This window comes from Prunus dulcis, chromosome 8, assembly GCF_902201215.1.
Source record: "Prunus dulcis chromosome 8, ALMONDv2, whole genome shotgun sequence".
Lineage (NCBI taxonomy): Eukaryota > Viridiplantae > Streptophyta > Magnoliopsida > Rosales > Rosaceae > Prunus > Prunus dulcis.
Window position 1 is genome coordinate 16488753 of NC_047657.1, and position 20671 is coordinate 16509423.

Sequence of the window (20671 nt, forward strand, 5' to 3'; positions counted from 1 at the left end):
CAACTCTGTTCAAGGGTCAATCAAACACGTACATATATATAATCTCTGCTGCCTGCAAAAAGACTCAAACCAATCAGCAAAAAATGGTTGTGTTCCTTTTCAAACTCATCTTCTTTGCATTGAGCTTCGTATCGAGCTTGGTTACGGGCTTGATCTTCTCTGCTACTGTCCGTGTTCTAGTGTTATTGTTCCATGGATTCAGAGCACCAGGCCTAGCCATCCATGGCACATTACAACAAGTCACAGAGGTCATCAGGTCATGTTCTGAGTACTTTGTGGGCCTTCTATTGGAAGCAATAAGTGCTCTAGTCTCAGCTTTCTTTGATTATCTAAAACAAAGTGTCACAGGGTCTGCTGGAGTTACCACTTCTGCAATTGGAGATCTCATGGAGAAGACAAAGACTTCGCTTGAATTGCTTGACGCTTTGCGCACTGATTTCCCAGAGGTTTCTGATATGATTTTTACCATGGTGGCTGATTTGTGGAACAATTGCAGGGATGCTTTTGGATATGTTGCGGAGAATGCTTGATTATTTTTGTACATACCTCTTCAATTGGTTGTAAAAATATGTACATCGTATGGTATAAGAACAAATGTGTATAACTTTTGAGATCATCATTCCAACTAATACTCTGTCTTAGATCACTAGAAAAGGTATACGAAGAACCAACTTTGCAGGTAGTTCGTCGTATTTTATGCTATGTGTGGGGGTTCACTTGGAGGAGTACTACAGTCATTCGTGATTTCTAATCATAGATGCATGTGGATTCTACAATAGGGTCTACATACATTAACATCTAGAAATTAGTACCACTCAATTCGCGGTCGTACTTGATTGCTTATACGTGTCAGGATATGTCAGCGCAATGTGAAGATGTCTCAAATATGAGAGAAAATTACAAACATAGGATACTCAATTGTTAGCTTTGTTCTCTCTGTGCTCTTGTTTTATATGTATGATTTGGAATATAATTTTCCAAGCATTATTGTACTGTGGAGAGTTCAATTTTATATTATGAATATGAAATAACCCTTTAATCAAACAAATTGCTCAAACCTCAACGTTGACTTATTAAGCAAACCAAAGTTATGATGGAGGAGCTTCTGGAATAGAGTCTGCGGCTGGGTTAGATTTTGCTTGATGACCAAGTCAAGCCCTGTGGATGTAAATAGAACAACAAGTTCTGAATACAATGGCTTTATTCTAAATCTGTTATTATTTTATATGTGATTGAACTGCTATTTTCATATATTACTGTACTGACAAATCAAAAAGTTCAATTTTGTAAATTAGATAATCATCAATCAAACAAAGGCTGCAATACAATGGTTTTGAAGGTTCACTTCTCGGGCGCCACAAAGTTTTCCAACAATTTATAAACTGAGCAAATTGCAGTATAATATAGGCTTAATTACACTAATGTCCTTTGAAATTTCAGTTAAATTTCACTTTATCCTTCGAAACTTAAAATGTTCCACTTTCATACTTGATCGAGGTTTAGTGACCCACTTTGCCTCTTGCCGTCAACTTCATCCAAAACTCTGTTAAAATTGATGATGTGGCATGAATTTATTGGTAATTTCATACACATAGATCATTAAACTAAATGAGTGAGGGACGTGGCAAGTGGAGCCCATCTCTGCATAGATAAAAAAATAAAAAAGAACTGAGGAAGGAAGAATGTGATGATTAAAATTGAGATCTGCATATTGAGGAAGGAAGAAGGAAGAATAGGGATCTGCATGTATTCTAAGAAATTAAAAACTGAGAGTGGTTCATTGGATAAGAAAGAAGGTGATGATTGACGAAGGACAAACAAATTAAAAAAAAAACAGCTACCTCTATTTCACGGAAGTGGATTTGAGTCTTGACAAACATAAAACATCAATTCCTTAAGGGTTTTTGAGTTTTTTATTTTTATTTTTTATTTTAGTTATTAGAAATTTTTATTTTTATTTTTATTTATATGGAGTAAGACTCTACTTGCCACATCACCAGCTCAATCGGTGTAAATGATTTATGTGTATGAAATTACCAATAAGCCCATGCCATATCATCAATTTTAATAGAGTTTTGGGTGAAGTTGACGGCAGGGGGCAAAGTGGGTCACTAAACCTCGGTCAAGGTATGAAAATGGATCATTTTAAGTTTTGGAGAGTAAAGTGAGATTTGACTAAAGTTTCAGGGAGCATTAGTGTAATTAAGCTATAATATATGCAGTTGACATGATGGGGGGCATTGGTATGTAGATAGGTTCACTTAATGGTGCCTTTCAAAAATTTCTTCCTCACAATTCTCACCCTCTCAGTCTCGGAGTTTGGCAGCCATGGCGGCAAAGCTTATGCATGCGGTTCAGTACAAAAGCTATGGTGGAGGACCTTCTGGTTTAAAGGTTCCTTGTGAATCTGCCCCTTTTCTTTATATTTTTTTACCAATGCTTTTGTAGAATTCCTGGATTTTTGTTTTTTGATTTTTGCTTCTTACATATTCATATTCTATTTAGTCTCAGTTTCACATTTAGTTATTTTAAGAGTTTACTGCATAAAAAATATGTCTGACATTAATATGCTAAAGAGAAAATGTATCATGGTTGATCTGAACTTGTGAAAAGACTTTTTGGTTGTTGTGAATATGTAGTTGTTTGTGCTGCTTGCTTAAAGAGCAATACAGCCATGGGACGGGGCTTTTAAGACTTTGAGACATTGGACTACTTGTTTCTTTTAAACTTTGTTCTATGTTGTTAGCCTTGCTTGGTTTTTCTGGTTTTCTTTTTCCTTCCCTGTGTTGGTTTCTTGCTGTTTTGGAGCTGCCTTAGTAAACTGTTATATGTGTTGTTTTTGTTGCAGCATGTTGAGATTCCAATCCCCTCTCTGAAGAAAGATGAAGTTTTGCTGAAAACAGAAGCAGCTAGTCTGAATCCAAGTGATTTTAAAATTCAGAAAGGCCTGGCGCGCCCTTTCTTACCACGCAAATTGCCTCACACACCTGGTAACTCTCTTTTTCCAGTGGTCTGCACTTAACAATTTTTTCTTTGCTAGACAATGCCTTGTTAGTATGTCAGATCTATGCTTATTTGACATTTGTAAACAGAAATTAGGACACAACAGCACATACTGGCTTGTAATTGAGAGTTACTGAGTGAATAACTTTTCAGTCCACGAACATGTTAGCAAACCATCGTCTGCTTATGCTGCCCTAATCAGTGGTAACTATAAAAATAAAAAAGTTTAAATGCTTTTTGGGTGCCTATATGAGCAACTACAAAGATGAGATCAGTTTTGTGATTTATGCATTCAGTGTCTTTGAATCTTAGGCCGGTTGGTTGATTTGTTATTGTTAACTTTGGCTGATGACATTATGGGGAACAGTTACTGATGTAGCCGGAGAGATAGTAGAGGTTGGACAAGGAGTCAAGAAGTTCAAAGTGGGAGACAAAGTTGTGGCATTACTGAGCTATGGTGTAAGTGCTCATTTTATTCCAATTATGATGCCTTGGTTGAAGATATAAAACTTCTGTTTCTGTTACTGCTAATTTGAACTGTTACATGTTGATAGAATGGAGGTGGACTGGCTGAGTTTGCTGTAGCTAAAGAGAAACTAGCAGTTGCTAGGCCTCCTGAAGTTTCGGCAGCTGAAGGTGCAGGCTTACCTATGGCTGGTCTCACAGCTCACCAGGCTGTCACCAAGGATGCAAGGATCAAGCTTGATGGAACTGGCCAGCTGAAGAACATACTGATTACTGGTGCCGCCGGTGGTGTTGGTCTCTATGCAGTCCAACTAGCAAAGCTTGGAAACACTCATGTTACCGCCACCTGTGGAGCTCGGAACATTGAATTGGTGAAGAGCTTAGGGGCAGATGAGGTTCTTGACTACAAAACACCTGAAGGGGCATCCCTGAAGAGCCCGTCAGGTCGAAAATATGATGTTGTGATCCACAGTGCATCATCAGCCATTCCTTGGTCAGTCTTCGAGGCAAATTTGAGTGCAAGAGGGAAGGTAATAGACCTTACTATTGGTGCAAGTAATCTGTTTACTTTTGTTCTGAAGAAAATCACTTTCTCCAAGAAGAAGCTGGTGCTACTGGCTATAAGTGCCAAGGCTGAGAACCTGGATTGTCTTGTTAAGTTGGCCAAGGAAGGAAAACTCAAGACAGTAATTGACTCAAACTACCCTCTGAGCAAGGCTGAAGATGCTTGGGCTAAAAGAATCAATACCCAATGCACTGGGAAGATCATTGTGGAGCCTTGAGTAGACAAAATTTCCTAGGATTGTAAACTTCATGAAACTTTTTGCAATTGTAGTAAACCTCATGTACAAAAGAATAAAACCTCATGTACAAAAGAATAAGGTATTTAATAGTGTGTGGATTTTTCTTTTTCTTTTTGGTTTTATGCATCATTGGATATTGTAAATGAGAAGGTTTGGAACTAAATGTTCATTTTCAACTGTTAGTAGTATTTGACAGTATTTCAGATGTTTCTGTTGCTCCATGGCTTACATTATGTGTGAGACAACTCATACTTAGTTGCAAACACCCGCTTGATTGAATTATGTTTTGGGTAAGACTCTCTCTCATTTGACTCTCAAAGTCAAGGGAGTGGATTAATTTATAAGCAGATACAAGATAACTATCTACAGACGTGGAAATTCCTGAAACATAACTTTGAAAGCCATTTTTTACTTAATTAATTACTATTATCTTTAGTTAGAATGAGTCTCCAAGAAAGCTCCAATGTTATTTCTTAATGACATTGAAATTTCCCAGAAGATGGTGATACAACAACTGCTCCTTATAAAACTAGAAAAAACAAATTAAACTAATGGGTTTCCCATTTCATTAGTAAACTTGACCTCAACTCTGTACACACACATATATATATATATAACAAACCAAGTTGTTTCCTGCACTGCTTGCTATCCCAAGACTCAAACCAATCAACAAAAATGGTTGTGTTCCTTCTCAAACTCATCTTCTTTGGATTAAGCTTCATATCGAACTTGGTTTCGTGGTTGATCTTCTCTGGTACCGCCCATATTCTGGTGCTGTTGATCCATGGATTCAGAGGACCAGGCCAAGCCATCCATGGCACATTACAACAAGTCACAGAGGTCATTAAGTCATGTTCTGAGAACTTTGTGGGCCTTGTAATGGAAGCAATAAGCGCTCTAATTTCTACTATCTTTGATTATCTAAAAGAAATTGTCACAGGATCTGCTGGAGTTACAACTTCTGCGATTGGAGATCTCATGGAGAAAACAAAGACTTCACTTGATGGGTTGCTCACAGATGTTCCAGAGGTTTCTGAAGGGTTGTCTGAGATGGTTTTTACCATAGTGGCTGATTTGTGGAACAATTGCAAGGATGCTTTTGGATATGTTGCGGAGAATGCTTGATTATTTGCAAATACCTCTTCAATTGGTTGTAAAAGATGCGTAGCTCATAAAGCATATGAACAAATGTGTACCAATTTTCAGATTTCGAAAAGCATCATGCAACTAATAATCTGTCTTAGATTACTTGAAAAGGAATAGGAATAACTAATCAATAATTAAGAACCATTTTTTGTGGGTAATTTGTTGTATTTCATGCTATGTGTGAGGGTCTCCCATGTATCCTCGGAGGAGTGCTACAGTCAGTCACTCACACACTTAGGTCATAGATGCGCGTGGATTTACAATAAGGCCTAGATACATTAACAGCTCAAAATTAGGAACACGCGATTGACCATAGTATTTTTTATTGCACAGCTTATATTTGTGATTATTTGTTCAGTATAATGTGAAGCTGCCTCATATATGAGACAAAACTACACTTAGGATATTCAATTGCTTTCTTTAATTAATCTCTCTGTGTTCTTCTTTTTTTTTATGTATGATTTGGAATATAATTTTTATAGCATTATTGTACTGTGGAGAGTTCAATTTTATACTATGAAATAATCCTTAATCAAACAAAATGCTCAAACCTCATTGTTGACTTCTGAGGAGAACCAAAATTTTCTAACAATTGATAAATTCAGCAAGTCACAGTATAACAATTGATGGTGCTGCAAAAATTTCATTCTCACCACTCTCATTAATCTCTCTGTCTCCGATAATGGCAGCCGTGGCGCCCAAACTTATGCATGCAGTTCAGTACAACTGTTATGGTGGAGGAGCTTCTGGTTTAAAGGTTCTTTATTTATCTGCTCTTTTTGTTCAATTTTCCATCACTATTATATTTTGAGAGAGAATGAACCACCAGCAAGGAAATGTTTCATAGTTGAATTGAAGTTGTGAAAATATTTCTTGGTGCTGGGAATATGTACTTGTTTTGTTTTGCTGCTTGCTTTAAAAAGCAATAAAGCCAAGGGATTTTGAGGCTTTTGAGACATTTCTATTTGTCTGTGCTAATATGCCCTTATTTGTAACATTAAGCAATGTTGGCTAAAATTGGTTGGAGAATTTGTCAGATGGATGAAGGTCTCTGGGTTAGGCAAAAGTATCTGAAAACCCTCTTCTGGATGACAATTTAAAGATGCCCAAGGATGCCTCATAGATTTTTATGTTTGTTGCAGCATGTAGAAGTTCCATTTCCCACTCCAAAAAAAGATGAGGTTGTTCTGAAATTGGAAGCAGCTAGTCTAAATCCATCTGATTGGAAAATTCAGAAAGGGATATTGTGGCCTGTTTTCCCAGGCAAACTCCCTCACATACCTGGTAATTCTGTTTTGCCTATGGTCTGTAAAGATGAACATAGTTTCTATTCTATGCAGAAAAATATGAGTTGTTCTGTAATTTATGTGCATAAGATGTCTTTGAGTCATAGGCAGGTAGGCTGGTTTGTTGTGTTTGGCTGATGAGATTGTCGAAAACAGTTAATGATGTCGCTGGAGAGGTTATAGAGGCCGGACAAGGAGTCAAAAAGTTCAAAGAAGGTGAAAAAGTTGTGGCATTGCTAAACTATTTTGTAAGTGCACAATTTATTCCTTCTGGTTAGAAGTTTCACATACAAAACTCATGTGTTTGTTTCTGATATAATCTCTGCCTTGCTTTATCTCTGTTGTCATATTATATATTTTGAAAGAATGGAGGTGGATTGGCTGAGTATGCTGTGGCTAGTGAGAGATTGACAGTTGCTAGGCCCCCTGAAGTTTAAGCAGCTGAAGGCGCGGGATTACCTATTGCAGGTCTTACAGCTCTCCAGGCTCTCACTCAAGCTGCAAATATCAACCTTGATGGAACTGGTGAGCTCAAGAACATACTTGTTACTGCTGCCTCTGGTGGTGTAGGTCACTATGCAGTCCAACTAGCAAAGCTTGGAAACAACCATGTCACAGCCACTTGTGGAGCTCGGAACATTGATTTGGTGAAGAGCTTAGGGGCAGATGAGGTTCTTGACTACAAGACCCCAGAAGGAGCAGCTCTTAAGAGTCCATCTGGTCGAAAATATGATGCCGTGATACACTGTGCAACCGGCACTCCTTGGTCAAGTTTTGAGCCTAATTTAAGTGCAGAAGGGAAGGTTATAGACATTACTATCGGTCCAAGCGCCTTGCTTACTTTGGTACTAAACACACTCACCTTCTCCAAGAAACAGCTGGTGCCGCTGCTCATGAATCCCAAGGCTGAGAACCTGGAGTATCTTGTTAAGCTGGTAAAAGAAGGAAAACTCAAGACAGTGATTGACTCAAAGCATGCTCTAGCCAATGTTGAAGATGCTTGGGGTAAAAGTATAGATGGGCATGCTATTGGGAAGATTATTGTGGAGCCTTAAGTAGATAAAGTATCTTTGGATTGTAAACTTCATGTATTTATTTTGGGATTGTATATTTCTAATCTCTGTTTTCTTTGATTTCGTAAAAGAAAGCAAAGAAAATTTCGAGGAGAAAACAAAGACTTGGCTTGATGGGTTACTCACAGATTTCCCAGAGGTTTTTTATGGTTTATCTGAGATAATTTCTATCATGGTGACTGATTTGTGGAACATTTACAAGGATGGTTTAGGATATGAGAATGCTCTGATTATGTGTAAATACCTCCTTAATTGGTTGTAAAAGATGTTTGCATCATAAAATATTAATGTACCAATAGTCCTTTGCAAATTAAGAATAAGAACAAGAACTAATGTTTATTAATTCTGAGTTAGATTTTGCTTGACGAACAAGCCTAGCCGTTGTGGATAAATATGCAATATAGAACAACAAATTCAGAATAAAATTGCTTTATTCTCTTGTGTTCTTATTTTATATGTGATTGGAATAAAATTTTCATAGAATTATTAAATTATTAAATCAAGTTCAAATTTGTAAACTATGAGACAATCATTAATCAAACAAAATGCTCCAATATTATTCCTCATAGGTTGACATTTGAGGAGCACAATAGTTTATAAACTCTACACGTTACAGTATAATATATGGCAGTTCACATGTGGCAGTTCACATGATGTTTTCATTGGTATAAATGTATTGCATTGTCACAGCAAAAACTTGTCTCTCGCAATTCTAGCACTCTCTGTCTCCGAGTTTGGAAGCCATGGTGGCAAAGCTTATCCATGCAGTCCAGTACAAAAGCTATGGTGGAGGACCTTCTGGTTTAAAGGTTCTTAGTTTATCTGCTCCTTTTCCTTCATGTGTTCTGCCAATGTTCTTGTAGAAGTCTTTGAATTTTTATTTCTTTTTGCTTCTGACATTTTCTATTCTATTCGTCTCAATTTCAAATTGAGTGCATCAAAATATGTTCGAAATTGAGATCCTAAAGGGAAAAGGGAGAGAATTTACAACCAGTGAAAAATGTTGAGCTGAACTGGTGAAGAGAGTTGCTTGTGCTGCTTGCTTTAAAGAGAAATGGGTTTAAGACTCCGAGACATTGTACTACTTGTTTCTTGCTGTTTTGCAGCTTGCTTCCTTCAGGCCTTTTGTGTTCCTTGTCTATGTCTAGAGTTATACCTTAATCAACTGTTATACTTTTGTTATGTTTTGTTGCAGCATGTTGAGATTCCAATCCCCACTCCAAAGAAAGACGAGGTTTTGCTGAAAGTGGAAGCAGCAAGTCTAAATCCAGGTGATTTTAAAATTCAGAAAGGCATGGCACGGCCTTTTCTCCCAAGCAAATTACCTCACACGCCTGGTAATTCTCCTTTGCTGGTGGTCTGTACTACACAATTTTTTTTTTTTTCTGGTATACATGTCAGATATAAGCCTATGTGACATTTGTAAGAAATTAGGATGACAGTTCATATTGTATTTCATATATGTCTCATTTACATTTGATTCATATGTGGAAGTCTTGGTTGGGAGTGAGTTTTGAGGCAGATGGATTAGTTGGATTCTGAAACAAATATTGTTCCTAAGCTGAAAAATGATGACCTGTTTTATGATTTCTGCATTCAATATATGTTCAAGTTTTAGGCTGGGAGGCTTTTGATTTGTTCTCTCTGGCTGATGATGGCATTATGGAAAACAGTTACTGATGTGGCTGGAGAGATTGTAGAGGTTGGACAAGGAGTTCAAAAGTTCAAAGTTGGTGACGAAGTTGTGGCCTTACTTACTTACAGTGTAAGCACCACTCACCTTTGCTTGAAGATACACCTGTGTATGGTTAAAAGTTTTACCGATAAAATTTATCTGCTTCTTAATTTTAGGCCTCATTTTTTTGTCTCTTGTCATAGAACGGAGGTGGGCTGGCTGAGTTTGCTGCAGCTAAAGAGAAATCAGTATTTTCTCGGCCACCTGAAGTTTCAGCAGCTGAAGGTGCAGGCTTGCCTGTTGCTGGTCTCTCAGCTCACCAGGCTCTCACCAAAGCCGCAGGGATCAAGCTTGATGGAACTGGCCAGCTCAAGAACATACTGATCACTGGTGCCGCCGGCGGTGTTGGTCTCTATGCAGTCCAACTAGCAAAGCTTGGAAACATTCATGTATTGTGGAGCTAGAAACATTGAATTGGTGAAGAGCTTAGGGGCAGATGAGGTTCTTGACTACAAGACTACTGAGGGGGAAGCTCTTAAGAGCCCGTTGGGTCGAAAATATGATTTCGTGATCCACAGTGCATCCGCAGCCATTCCTTGGTCAGTTTTTGAACCAAATTTGAGTGCAAGAGGGAAGGTCATTGACCTTACTCCTGGTGCAAGTTCCTTGTTTACTTTTCTTCTAAAGAAAATCACTTTCTCCAAGAAGAGGCTGGTGCCACTGATGATAAATGCTAAGGCTGAGAACTTGGATTGTCTTGTTCAGTTGGTGAAGGAAGGAAAACTCAAGACTGTGATTGATTCAAACCATTCTCTAAGCAAGGCTGAAGATGCTTGGGCTAAGAGAATCAATAGCCAATGCACTGGGAAGATCATTGTGGAGCCTTAGGTAGGCAAAATATCTTGGGAGTTTAAACCTCATGATTTTTTTTTGGGATTGTATTAAAATTCATGTGCAACAGAATAAGGGTGTTATATATAATAATGTGTGGACTTTTTGGTTTTATTCATGATTGGATATCGTAAATGAGAAGATTTGGGATGAATGCTCATTTTCAACTGCTAGTTTCATATGGGATATTAATTAGAATATATCACTAATCAAACAAAAATGCTCAAACACCACGCTATTAATCATGATCATTGTTGCAATGTGGGCTAGGGCAGTTGGGCAGAACAGCCGCTACCCAAGTTTGAGTTCCTCTACTCATAAACGATTAATTTATTCGTATAAATTTATCACTTGTATTTTTTTTAATTCTAAATTATCATCATCATGACTTCTCAAGCAAACGAAGTTCTGGTTTATAGCATCGGACACAATCCAATTATTCTACTTTTTGTATTATATATAACTAAATAAATAAAAAGAAACAAAAAATAAAGCGAAGAAAACAATGAGCGTCCCTAGTGTTTGTCATTTATGTGACATGGGGGTACCATAAAACTCAAGGAACCCAATTTCAGAAATCTCGCAACTCTGTCTCTGTGTATCATCAGCCATGTCGGCCAAGCTTATGCATGCAATTCAATACGACAGCTATGGTGGAGGACCTTCTGGTTTAAAGGTTCCTTCTTTATCTGCTCGTATTCTTCTTTTAGTTTCCATCAATCTAATTTTGCTTATATTAACAGCAATAAAAGAGCAACCTTTTACAAATTGTTATGTAAATGTTATGTTTGTTGCAGCATGTCGGGGTTCCAATCCCTACCCCGAAGAAAAATGAGGTCTTGCTGAAATTAGAAGCAGCCAGTCTAAACCCAGTTGATTGGAAAATTCAAAAGGGCCAGTTGCGGCCTCTCTTCCCAGGAAAATTCCCTCAAATACCTGGTAATTCTGTTTTGACTCTGGTTTGTGATTGTTTTTGTTTTTGTTGACATTTGTAATGAGTGCATAATCTTTCAGTCTTGTGCATAAACATGTTGGCAAACAGGCTTCTGCTTATCCCAAGTTACAGTTGATTCTGAAACTTACGCATTGATTTTCGTCTTCTTATGGTGAAACACATGACTTGTTTTATGATTTGGTTGGTTTGTTCATGTTGACTGGTGGCATTATGTGGAACAGCAACTGATGTGGCTGGGGAGATTGTAGAGGTTGGACAAGGAGCCAAAAAGTTCAAGGTGGGTGACAAAGTTGTGGTATTGCTCAGCCATTTTGTAAGTGCCATTTTATTCCTTTGCTTGTTTCTGATTAGGATTTCTTCCACATATCAAATTCATGTTCTTGGTACTTAATGATATGTCATATATGCCTCACAATATGTCTGTTGTGATATTACATATTTGATAGAGTGGAGGTGGACTGGCTGAGTTTGCTTCAAGTAATGAGAGATTCATGGTTGCCAGGCCAGCTGAAGTGTCAGCAGCTGAAGGTGCAGGCTTACCTGTTGCCGGCATCACGGCTCACCAGGCTATCACCCAATCTGCAGGGATCAAGCTTGACGGAACTGGCAAGCAGAAGAACATATTGATCACTGCTGCCTCTGGTGGCGTTGGACACTATGCAGTCCAACTAGCAAAGCTCGGAAACACTCATGTCACAGCCACCTGTGGAGCTCGTAACGTCGAATTGGTTAAGAGCTTAGGGGCAGATGAAGTTCTTGACTACAAGACCCCGGATGGGGCCGCTCTGAAGAGCCCGTCTGGCCGGAAATATGATGCTGTGATCAACTGTGCAACCGGCATCGCTTGGTTAACTTTTGAGCCTAATTTGAGTGCAAAAGGGAAAGTTATAGACATTGCTCCAAATGCAAGTTCTTTCACTACATTTCTTTTAAAGAAACTCACTTTCTCCAAGAAGTCCTTGGTGCCATTGCTCATGATCCCCAAGGCTGAGAGCTTGGATTATCTTGTTAATTTGGTGAAGGAAGGAAAGCTCAAGACGGTGATCGACTCAAAGCATCCTATAAGTAAGGCTGAAGATGCTTGGGCTAAGAGTATTGATGGCCATGCTACTGGGAAGATCATTGTGGAGCCTTAGGTAGCCAAAATATTATATCTTCAAATTGTGAAGTACATGTACTTATATTAAGGATTGTAAACTTCATATACTTTTTTTGGGACTGTAAATTTCATGTGCATTAGAGCATCTCCAATCGATATGTCAAAAAGGAATGCTAGCAACATTCTCCTTTGGATCTTCTCTATTTTTTGCTTGACATGTGTCATTCTCCTTACACTTAAAACAATGTCATTAATATATTATACAAGCTAACTTTTGCTTTCCAAGTTTACCCTTATTAAATGTATTGAATTTATCCAAAAAATTTTCAAAACTTTCTTACCATCTTATTAATGTTTCTAAAGAAAATATATGCTTTTAAGAGGAAATGTCAGGTGTTTTTTTTTAAATTTAAAATTTTTTATTTTTAACACAAAGGGTTTAGATAAGGGGGAAAAAAAAAAGTCCTTTGTGTTTAAAAAAAAAGGGTCATTTCCTATTTTTTGAAAAAATCATATATTTTCTTTAAAAAAATAATTGACGTTAAAAAAAATATATGATGGTAAGAAAGTTGTTAATTTTTTTTGGGATAAATTGAACATATTTAATAAGGGTAAAATTGGAAAGCAAAAGTTAACTTGTATAATATATTATTGACATTGTTTTAAGTGTAAGGAGAATGACACATATCAAGCAAAAAAAGGAGAAGGTCCAAAAGAGAAGGTTAGAGAGAAGGTTGCTAGCATTTCCTTATATCAAAAGTGCCATATAGCCAATTAACGGCTAGAAATAACATCTCACATCACTCCAACCGATGTGTCAAAGTTGATGTAGAATGAAGGCTGGAAGTTGAGATGTTATTTTTGACATCTCAAAAGCAAGATGTCAAATAAATATTTTATTATTATTTCTTTTCTTTTCTTTTTAATTAAAAATAAATCAACACTAAAATTTAATAAAATAATAATTTAATTTGATATATTTGATGGAGTGTAAAGCTATGTAAGATGTCAAATTGTCACATCAGCCATCAAATTTAAATTTGATGTTTAGTATTTGACATCTTTCTTAAAGATGCTCTTAGAACAACATATTAATACTTTGTGCTTTTTCTTTATTTTGTTGAGAAATTCAAGAGTTGTAAGGTATTCTTGAGTGAAACTAGGCTCCGATACTAATACGAGCTCATGAGTAGAACTTTCCCCTGAAAATGGGTTTGTAAAAATTTGATTCAAAGCGGCAATCAGAACTTGCATAAAAAGAATAAATTTTTTGATTCAATTGTCGACCTGCACATTATAAAATCAAAACTTCTTGGGGAGCACAATCTAATTATCTATGGCACTTTCTGAAAGAAAGTACAACCTATACATAGTATATATAAAAATGCAGGGTATTTCCGTCATTTTAATTAATATTACAGTTGGCAACTTGACATGCATCCACGTGTGGTATACGTCAAAAACATTCCACAAGAATCTAGTAACGCTTCCTCTCTCTCTCTCTCTCTCTCTCTCTGTCTCTGTGTTCAAATCTTGGATCTTTCCTTTCTCCTGTCTCTGCCGACTCAGGTTATGGCAGCAGCCATGGCGTCGAAGCTTATGCATGCGGTTCAGTACGACAGCTACGGTGGAGGAGCTTCTGGTTTAAAGGTTCTTTCTTTTTCTACTTGTTTACTCTCATCTTTCATTCCTGCTGTGATTTTTGCTTCTGGTATTTTGTTAACCGCTTAATATTCTGTGGTGTGTAAAAGAAGAAAAAAAAAAACTGTATTAACTTTTAGAGTGGTGGGTGGGAGAGTTCAGGCTTAAAATTGATTGCATCAAAAATAATTTTGGCCATGAAATCCAAAAGGAAAAACGAGAAACAGAACAACCAATGAGAAAATGCTTTAGGGTTGTGTTGAATATTTACTTACTTGTAGTAGAGAACTTGAAAATTGTTTATAATTTATGTTTGTTTGCAGCATGCGGAGGTTCCAGTCCCCACTCCAAAGAAAGGTGATATCTTGCTGAAATTGGAAGCTGCTAGTTTAAACCCAGTTGATTGGAAAATTCAGAAAGGCATGTTTCGGCCTCTTTTGCCACGCAAATTCCCTCATATACCTGGTAAGTGCTGTTTTGCCTGGTGTTGTAGTTGTGTATTTCAGATCTATGCATCTTTGACATTATAATATAGAAATTATTCCACAACACCAAAAAAAAAGGTTATGCTTTTTTGGCACACCGGTGTTTCTGGGATGACCAACACGGTATCAAACTCAACTGAAAAATGAATAAAAAATTGAATGCTCTCTCGGTGACAAGAATTGAAGACTCCAGTTTTTTACCTGCCTCCTTTACAGACTCTGCTGTGCTTGTTTTTGCAAATCTTTTATCACTGCCTGTAGTTTTTGGTGATGTGAAATTTACTCAATTTTGTTAAGTTCTACTAGAATTTGCCTGTTCCCAGAAACAGTTAACTTTCTGGGAACGTATTGATTGATAAACTATTTGATCTTGATTAATTACTGCATCATTGGAACATAAAGCATACCCTCTGTGTCTCGAAGAGATTACCATCTATGAAGAAGTGAATATTGAAAAGTGATCATAATGGTTACGGATTAATATATTTCAGTGAAATCTCTCATTCAGACTTTATTCATTTGTGGAAGTATTGGAAGAGTTGAGGTAGAAAAGTTAAACAAATTTGTGCTTTGATTTTTAAGTGGATGAATATCATTCATATATTGTTAGAAGAGTTGTTTCGTGAGTCATAGGCTGATAGGTTGGTTTGTTAACATTGTTTAGCTAATGACAATCTTGGGAACAGTTACTGATGTTGCTGGAGAGGTTGTAGAAGTTGGACAAGGGGTCCAAAAGTTCAAACCGGGCGACAAAGTTGTGGCATTTCTCACCCACACTGTAAGTGTTCATTTTATTCCTTTGGTTAAGCTCTCCATTTCTCGAGGAAGTTTCACTTATAAATTTCATTTGTTTGTTAGAATGGAGGTGGACTGGCTGAATTTGCTGCAGCTAGTGAGAGCTTGACAGTTGCCAGGCCACCTGAAGTTTCAGCGGCTGAAGGTGCAGGCTTACCTGTTGCTGGTCTCACAGCTCACCAGGCTCTCACCCAAGCTGCAGGGGTCAAGCTTGACGGATCTGGCCAGCAAAAGAACATATTGATTACTGCTGCCTCTGGTGGTGTGGGTCAGTATGCAGTCCAACTAGCAAAGCTCGGAAACACTCATGTTACAGCCACGTGCAGTGCTCGTAACATCGAATTTGTCAAGAGCTTAGGGGCAGATGAGGTTCTCGACTACAAGACCCCAGAGGGAGCAGCTCTGAATAGTCCATCTGGTAGGAAATATGATGCTGTGGTTCATTGTGCAACGGGCATTCCCTGGTCAACTTTCGAGCCTAATTTGAGCGCCAACGGGAAGGTTATAGACCTTACTCCTAGTCCAAGTGCCTTTGCTACTTTTGTTCTGAAGAAACTCACCTTCTCCAAGAAGCAGCTGGTGCCACTGTTCATGAGTGCCAAGAGTGAGAACCTTGATTATCTTGTCAAGTTAGTGAAGGAAGAAAAGCTCAAGACTGTGATCGACTCGAAGCATCCTCTGAGCAAGGCTGAAGATGGTTGGGCTAAGAGTATTGATGGACATGCAACTGGGAAGATAATTGTGGAGCCTTAAGTAGACAAACTAAAACCATAGTGGGATATAAACCTCACGTACTTGATGGAAGTTGTTTGATACAGATAGTTATGTCATGTGTAATATAAAATTATATAATAATGTGGGGTTTTATAATCCTGAATCAATATTGTAAATATTGAGGTTTGGATTATATATTGTTCATTTTCATGTTGATTATATTTCACAGTAAATTCATATGGTTCTCTCAAAAACGAATTTACTCGGTTATCAAACCAGTAATATGGGTTTAGACTCTAGAGAGAGATGACGATGGTTGATATAATCAAATGAAATATAAATATATAAAAAATAGAAAGCAGAAGCATCATGAATCATGAACAATTCTACTCTGTTTTACTATAGACGTGGGCTAATTACGCACCAGCAACAACGCAAGCTTACTTCATAAAATCTGAGACGAGTTTCAAGTTCTGTCGATTCTTCTGAACAAAACTGAGGGAGGCCTAGGGTGGCAACAAAACAAAAAAAACTGAGGGAGGCTATGGCGAAAAATGTTATGCATGCAGGCTGTGGTGGTGGACGACCTTCTGGCTTAGAGGTTATTCAAATTACATTTCTTCAATTTCTAAATAAAAGTTTCCCTCTGTCAAATTAGTTTCCTTTTGTTTCTCTTGAATTATACTCTCTGTTTGTCCTTGAAGAAAAACCCTTTTACATTACACGATCAACTTGTCCACTATAAACCCTATGAAAATTAAATGAACCCCATTTTCACATGGTGCCTAATGGATCTTTTTTCAAGTACTTGTTTGAGTAAATCAAAATTTGAAATGTTGTGAAGGAAAAGATAAAGGGAGAGTCTTTTCTGAGTTTTCTTCTTTCCTTTTGCTAATGTTTTTATGTTGGGAGAAGGGATACGGGTGGAGAAAAACTTGCATGTCACGTGGATAGCACATATTAAGCGTGACATAACGTGATTGATTGGGGATAGCAAAACAGTGCTATCCCCATGACATGCAAATTCTTCTTTCTTCTCGTAAGGGTGTGGTGGAGGTTGTGGTTGAGAATGACCAAGACTAGCTTTTGTACTTGGAAAGGAAACATACAATTTGTTTATGCATTGAAGAACATATTATTGTTAAGTCATTGGCCCTTAATCAATTTTGGTGCTAATTGCAGCATGTTGAAATTCCAATTCCAAATTCATACAAAGATCAAGGGAGAGGTGTTGCTGAAATTGGAGGTGGCTAGTCAAAAGTCAACCCCATTTGATTGGAATGGAAAGTTTGAGAAAGGTATGCCGTGGACTTTGTTGCCTCGCACCAATTTTCACACGTACCTCATGTGACAGCCACTCGCACTTTTGTGGAGCTCGTAGCCTTGACTTGGTCAAGACCTCAGAAGGAGCAAGCAGCTCTACAGGAGAAGAGTCCATCTCCATTTGGTCCAAAATATGATGCTGTGATGTGATCCATTCGGCATTCCTTTGTCAACTTTTCAGCCTAATTTGAGTGCCACTGGTATGATGCTGCTGTGATACTAATGCGAGCTCATAAGTAGAACTTGCCTCTAAAAACCGAATTGTAAAAGTTTGGTTCAACTCGGCAATCAGAATTTTCCAAATTTTTTTTTTTAGAGTTTCATTCAATTTTCGGCCAACACAATGTGAAAATCAAAACTTTTTCAAAGAAAGCACAACCTATAGCACTTTTCAAATAGCACAACCTATAGCACTTTTCAAAGAAAGCACAGCCTATATATACGTCAAAACCATTCCACAAGAATGTACTAACACGTCCTCTCTCTCTCTCTCTCTCTCTCTCTCTCTCTCTCTCTCTCGTAAAATCTAGGATCTTTCCTTTCTCGTTTGTCTCTGCTGACTCAGGGTATGACATTGGCAGCCATGGCGACAAAGCTTATGCGTGCGGTTCAGTACAACAGCTATGGTGGAGGAGCTTCTGGTTTAAAGGTTCCTTCTTTATCTACTTGTTTCTTCTATCAATGTTATTTGGTAGAATTCTCTCATATTTCATTCCCTGCTGTGATTTTTGCTTCTGACATTTTGTTAACCGCTTAATATTCTCTCTTGCGTAAAAAAAAGAAAAAAAAAAGCATCAACTTTTAGAGTGGTGGGAGAGTTCAGGCTTAAAACTGAGTGTATCCTAAATATGTTTGGCCTTGAAATCCCAAAGGGAAAAAAGAGAAACTGAACAACCAGTGAGAAAATGCTTCAGGGTTGTGTTGAATGTTTACTTGCTTGTGCCTCTTCTTTGCTTTTCGAAAGCAATAAATCCATGGACGAAATCATACAAGTGTAAAAAGACCTTAATAAATTGTTTTAAATATATTTTATGTTTGGTGCAGCATGTAGAGGTTCCAGTGCCCACTCCAAAGAAAGGTGAGATCTTGCTGAAATTGGAAGCAGCTACTATAAACCCGGTTGATTGGAGAATTCAGAAAGGCAAGATACGGCCTTTTTTTCCACCCAAATTCCCTCATATACCTGGTAAGTTCTGTTTTGCCTGGTTTTCCCCTAAACCCCTTCTTATATACATATCATCCAATTGGTAGCATATAAGCTGCAACATACTGATCAACAAACTGCCTGATTTTTATTAATAACTACATCATTGGAACATAAAGCATACGCTCTGTGTCCCCAAAGAATTTCCCTCTTTGAGGAAGTGATCATAATGGTTACAGATTAATACGTCTCGACTCTCGATAAAATCTCTCATTGAGACTCTTATTCATTTGTGGAAGTATTGAGAGAGTTGAGGTAGATAAATTAGTTGGATTCTGAAACAAATTTGTGCTTCGACTTTTAAAATGGGTGAACATCATTCCTATGTTACGAGAAGAGTTTTGTGATTTATACAAGCAGTGTTTGTGAGGCTTAGGCTGGTAGGTTGGTTTGTTAACATTGATTGGCTAATGAAAATATTGGGAACAGCTACTGATGTTGCTGGAGAGGTTGTAGAAGTTGGAAAAGGGGTCCAAAAGTTCAAACCGGGCGACAAAGTTGTGGCATATCTCACCCTCGCTGTAAGCCTTCATTGTATTCCTTTGGTTAATCTCTCCCTTTCTTGAAGAATTTATTGCACTTGGCAACAAGTTTCACTTATAAATTTCGTTTGTTTGTTAGAATGGAGGTGGACTGGCTGAGTTTGTCACAGCTAGTGAGAGATTGACAGTTGCCAGGCCACCTGAAGTTTCAGCAGCTCAAGGTGCAGGCTTACCTATTGCTGGTCTCACAGCTCTCCAGGCTCTCACCCAAGCTGCAGGGCTTAATCTCGACGGAAGTGGCCAGAAAAAGAACATCTTGATTACTGCTGCCTCTGGTGGTGTGGGTCAGTATGCAGTCCAACTAGCAAAGCTCGGAAACACTCATGTTACAGCCACATGCGGTGCTCGTAACATCGAATTTATCAAGAGCTTGGGGGCAGATGAGGTTCTTGACTACAAGACCCCAGAAGGAGCAGCTCTGATTAGCCCATCTGGTAGGAAATATGACATCGCTGTCCATTGTGCAATAACGGGCATTCCCTGGTCAACTTTCAAGCCTAATTTGAGCGCCAACGGGAAGGTTATAAACATTACTCCCGGTCCACGTACCTGGGCTACTATTGCTCAGAACAAACTCACCTTCTCCAAGAAGCAGCTGGTGCCACTGCTCACGAGTGCTAAGAGTGAGAACCTTGATTATCTTGTCAAGTTAGTCAAGGAAGGAAAGCTCAAGACAGTGATCGACTCTAAGCACCCTCTAAGCAAGGCTGAAGATGCTTGGGCTAAGAGTATTGATGGACATGCAACTGGGAAGATAATCGTGGAGCCTTAAGTAGAAAACTATTGTGGGATATAAACTTCATGTCTTTAATGGGAGTCGTTTGTTCTTTGGTCGAAATAATGGAAGTCGTTCGATACAGATGGTTATGTGCAATTAATGGGGTAATTATACAATTTTGGTCGTTGGGATTTGATGGATATGATAGAGAGGTTAGGATGGGGTGGTTTTGTCTTTTTCTTGTTGTCTTGTTTTAATTTTATATATTTGATTTAAAAAATTTATTTAATGTTTAGGACAATAAAGCTCCTACCAAACTAACGGAATTGAAGGCTTTGACTTGATTTGTTAACGACAGTAAGTACAGTGATGAAATCGGAAAAATTAAATTTATTGTGACTAAAATTGATTTCGAGCCAAGCTCCAATGACCAAAATTGCAATTAACCCGTATAATATTATGGGGTTTGTTTATTTGTTTAATTTTTTTTAATACAAACGATATTGGGGAGGAAAAATCAAACTTATGACCTCAAATGCAGGATTAATACTCTTAAACTAAAACTATCTCACTAATGTGAGGTTTTTTTTATAATCATGAATCAATGTTGTAAATAATGAGGTTTGGATTTATTGTTCATTTTCATGTTGATTATATTTCACAGTAATTCATTTGGTTCTCTCAAAAAAGATCAGTCACCAAGCAAGTAATATGAGTTTAGAGACTCTAGCAAAAATGAAATATAAATAAGAAAATAGAAAGCAGAAGCGTTACGAATCATGAAACAAATCAACTCTGTTCCTAGCCAAAAATAAAAATAAAAATAAATGAAAACTAGTACTTGTATAAGAAT

At 37.7% G+C, this 20671-nt stretch overlaps 4 protein-coding genes and 2 pseudogenes across 4 annotated transcripts; all 6 read left to right on the plus strand.

The window, feature by feature from the left end:
- Positions 1–1663: 1663 nt before the first annotated feature.
- On the plus strand, positions 1664–4476 carry LOC117612219 (chloroplast envelope quinone oxidoreductase homolog). The gene is made up of 4 exons (XM_034340982.1): positions 1664–2394; positions 2849–2990; positions 3371–3462; positions 3558–4476. The coding sequence occupies exons 1-4, from the start codon at positions 2329–2331 to the stop codon at positions 4248–4250; spliced, it is 993 nt and encodes a 330-aa protein (XP_034196873.1). The 5' UTR covers positions 1664–2328; the 3' UTR covers positions 4251–4476.
- Positions 4477–6099: 1623 nt separating this feature from the next.
- On the plus strand, positions 6100–7935 carry LOC117636358 (annotated as a pseudogene).
- Positions 7936–8516: 581 nt separating this feature from the next.
- On the plus strand, positions 8517–10339 carry LOC117637988 (annotated as a pseudogene).
- A 613-nt stretch (positions 10340–10952) lies between these two features.
- On the plus strand, positions 10953–12433 carry LOC117637974 (chloroplast envelope quinone oxidoreductase homolog). Its single transcript, XM_034373044.1, has 4 exons — positions 10953–11018; positions 11140–11281; positions 11519–11610; positions 11744–12433. The coding sequence occupies exons 1-4, from the start codon at positions 10953–10955 to the stop codon at positions 12431–12433; spliced, it is 990 nt and encodes a 329-aa protein (XP_034228935.1).
- A 1449-nt stretch (positions 12434–13882) lies between these two features.
- On the plus strand, positions 13883–16250 carry LOC117638241 (chloroplast envelope quinone oxidoreductase homolog). The gene is made up of 4 exons (XM_034373376.1): positions 13883–14046; positions 14361–14502; positions 15209–15300; positions 15381–16250. Exons 1-4 carry the CDS (start codon positions 13969–13971, stop codon positions 16068–16070), a joined length of 1002 nt encoding a protein of 333 aa, XP_034229267.1. The 5' UTR covers positions 13883–13968; the 3' UTR covers positions 16071–16250.
- Positions 16251–17230: 980 nt separating this feature from the next.
- On the plus strand, positions 17231–20171 carry LOC117638242 (chloroplast envelope quinone oxidoreductase homolog). Its single transcript, XM_034373377.1, has 5 exons — positions 17231–17554; positions 17885–18003; positions 18399–18540; positions 18988–19079; positions 19180–20171. The coding sequence occupies exons 2-5, from the start codon at positions 17923–17925 to the stop codon at positions 19870–19872; spliced, it is 1008 nt and encodes a 335-aa protein (XP_034229268.1). The 5' UTR covers positions 17231–17554; positions 17885–17922; the 3' UTR covers positions 19873–20171.
- The last annotated feature ends 500 nt before the right edge of the window (positions 20172–20671 follow it).

Excerpts from the sequence above, each read along its gene's own strand:
- LOC117638241 (XM_034373376.1), top strand. The coding sequence starts at position 13,969 with ATGGCAGCAGCCATGGCGTCGAAGCTTATGCATGCGGTTCAGTACGAC. Across the intron at positions 14,503-15,208 it reads CAAATTCCCTCATATACCTG|TTACTGATGTTGCTGGAGAG; the intron begins GTAAGTGCTGTT and ends TCTTGGGAACAG. Across the intron at positions 15,301-15,380 it reads TGGCATTTCTCACCCACACT|AATGGAGGTGGACTGGCTGA; the intron begins GTAAGTGTTCAT and ends TTTGTTTGTTAG.
- LOC117637974 (XM_034373044.1), top strand. The coding sequence starts at position 10,953 with ATGTCGGCCAAGCTTATGCATGCAATTCAATACGACAGCTATGGTGGA. Across the intron at positions 11,019-11,139 it reads GAGGACCTTCTGGTTTAAAG|CATGTCGGGGTTCCAATCCC; the intron begins GTTCCTTCTTTA and ends TGTTTGTTGCAG. Across the intron at positions 11,282-11,518 it reads AAAATTCCCTCAAATACCTG|CAACTGATGTGGCTGGGGAG; the intron begins GTAATTCTGTTT and ends TATGTGGAACAG.
- LOC117638242 (XM_034373377.1), top strand. The coding sequence starts at position 17,923 with ATGACATTGGCAGCCATGGCGACAAAGCTTATGCGTGCGGTTCAGTAC. Across the intron at positions 18,004-18,398 it reads GAGGAGCTTCTGGTTTAAAG|CATGTAGAGGTTCCAGTGCC; the intron begins GTTCCTTCTTTA and ends TGTTTGGTGCAG. Across the intron at positions 18,541-18,987 it reads CAAATTCCCTCATATACCTG|CTACTGATGTTGCTGGAGAG; the intron begins GTAAGTTCTGTT and ends TATTGGGAACAG.
- LOC117612219 (XM_034340982.1), top strand. The coding sequence starts at position 2,329 with ATGGCGGCAAAGCTTATGCATGCGGTTCAGTACAAAAGCTATGGTGGA. Across the intron at positions 2,395-2,848 it reads GAGGACCTTCTGGTTTAAAG|CATGTTGAGATTCCAATCCC; the intron begins GTTCCTTGTGAA and ends TTTTTGTTGCAG. Across the intron at positions 3,463-3,557 it reads TGGCATTACTGAGCTATGGT|AATGGAGGTGGACTGGCTGA; the intron begins GTAAGTGCTCAT and ends ACATGTTGATAG.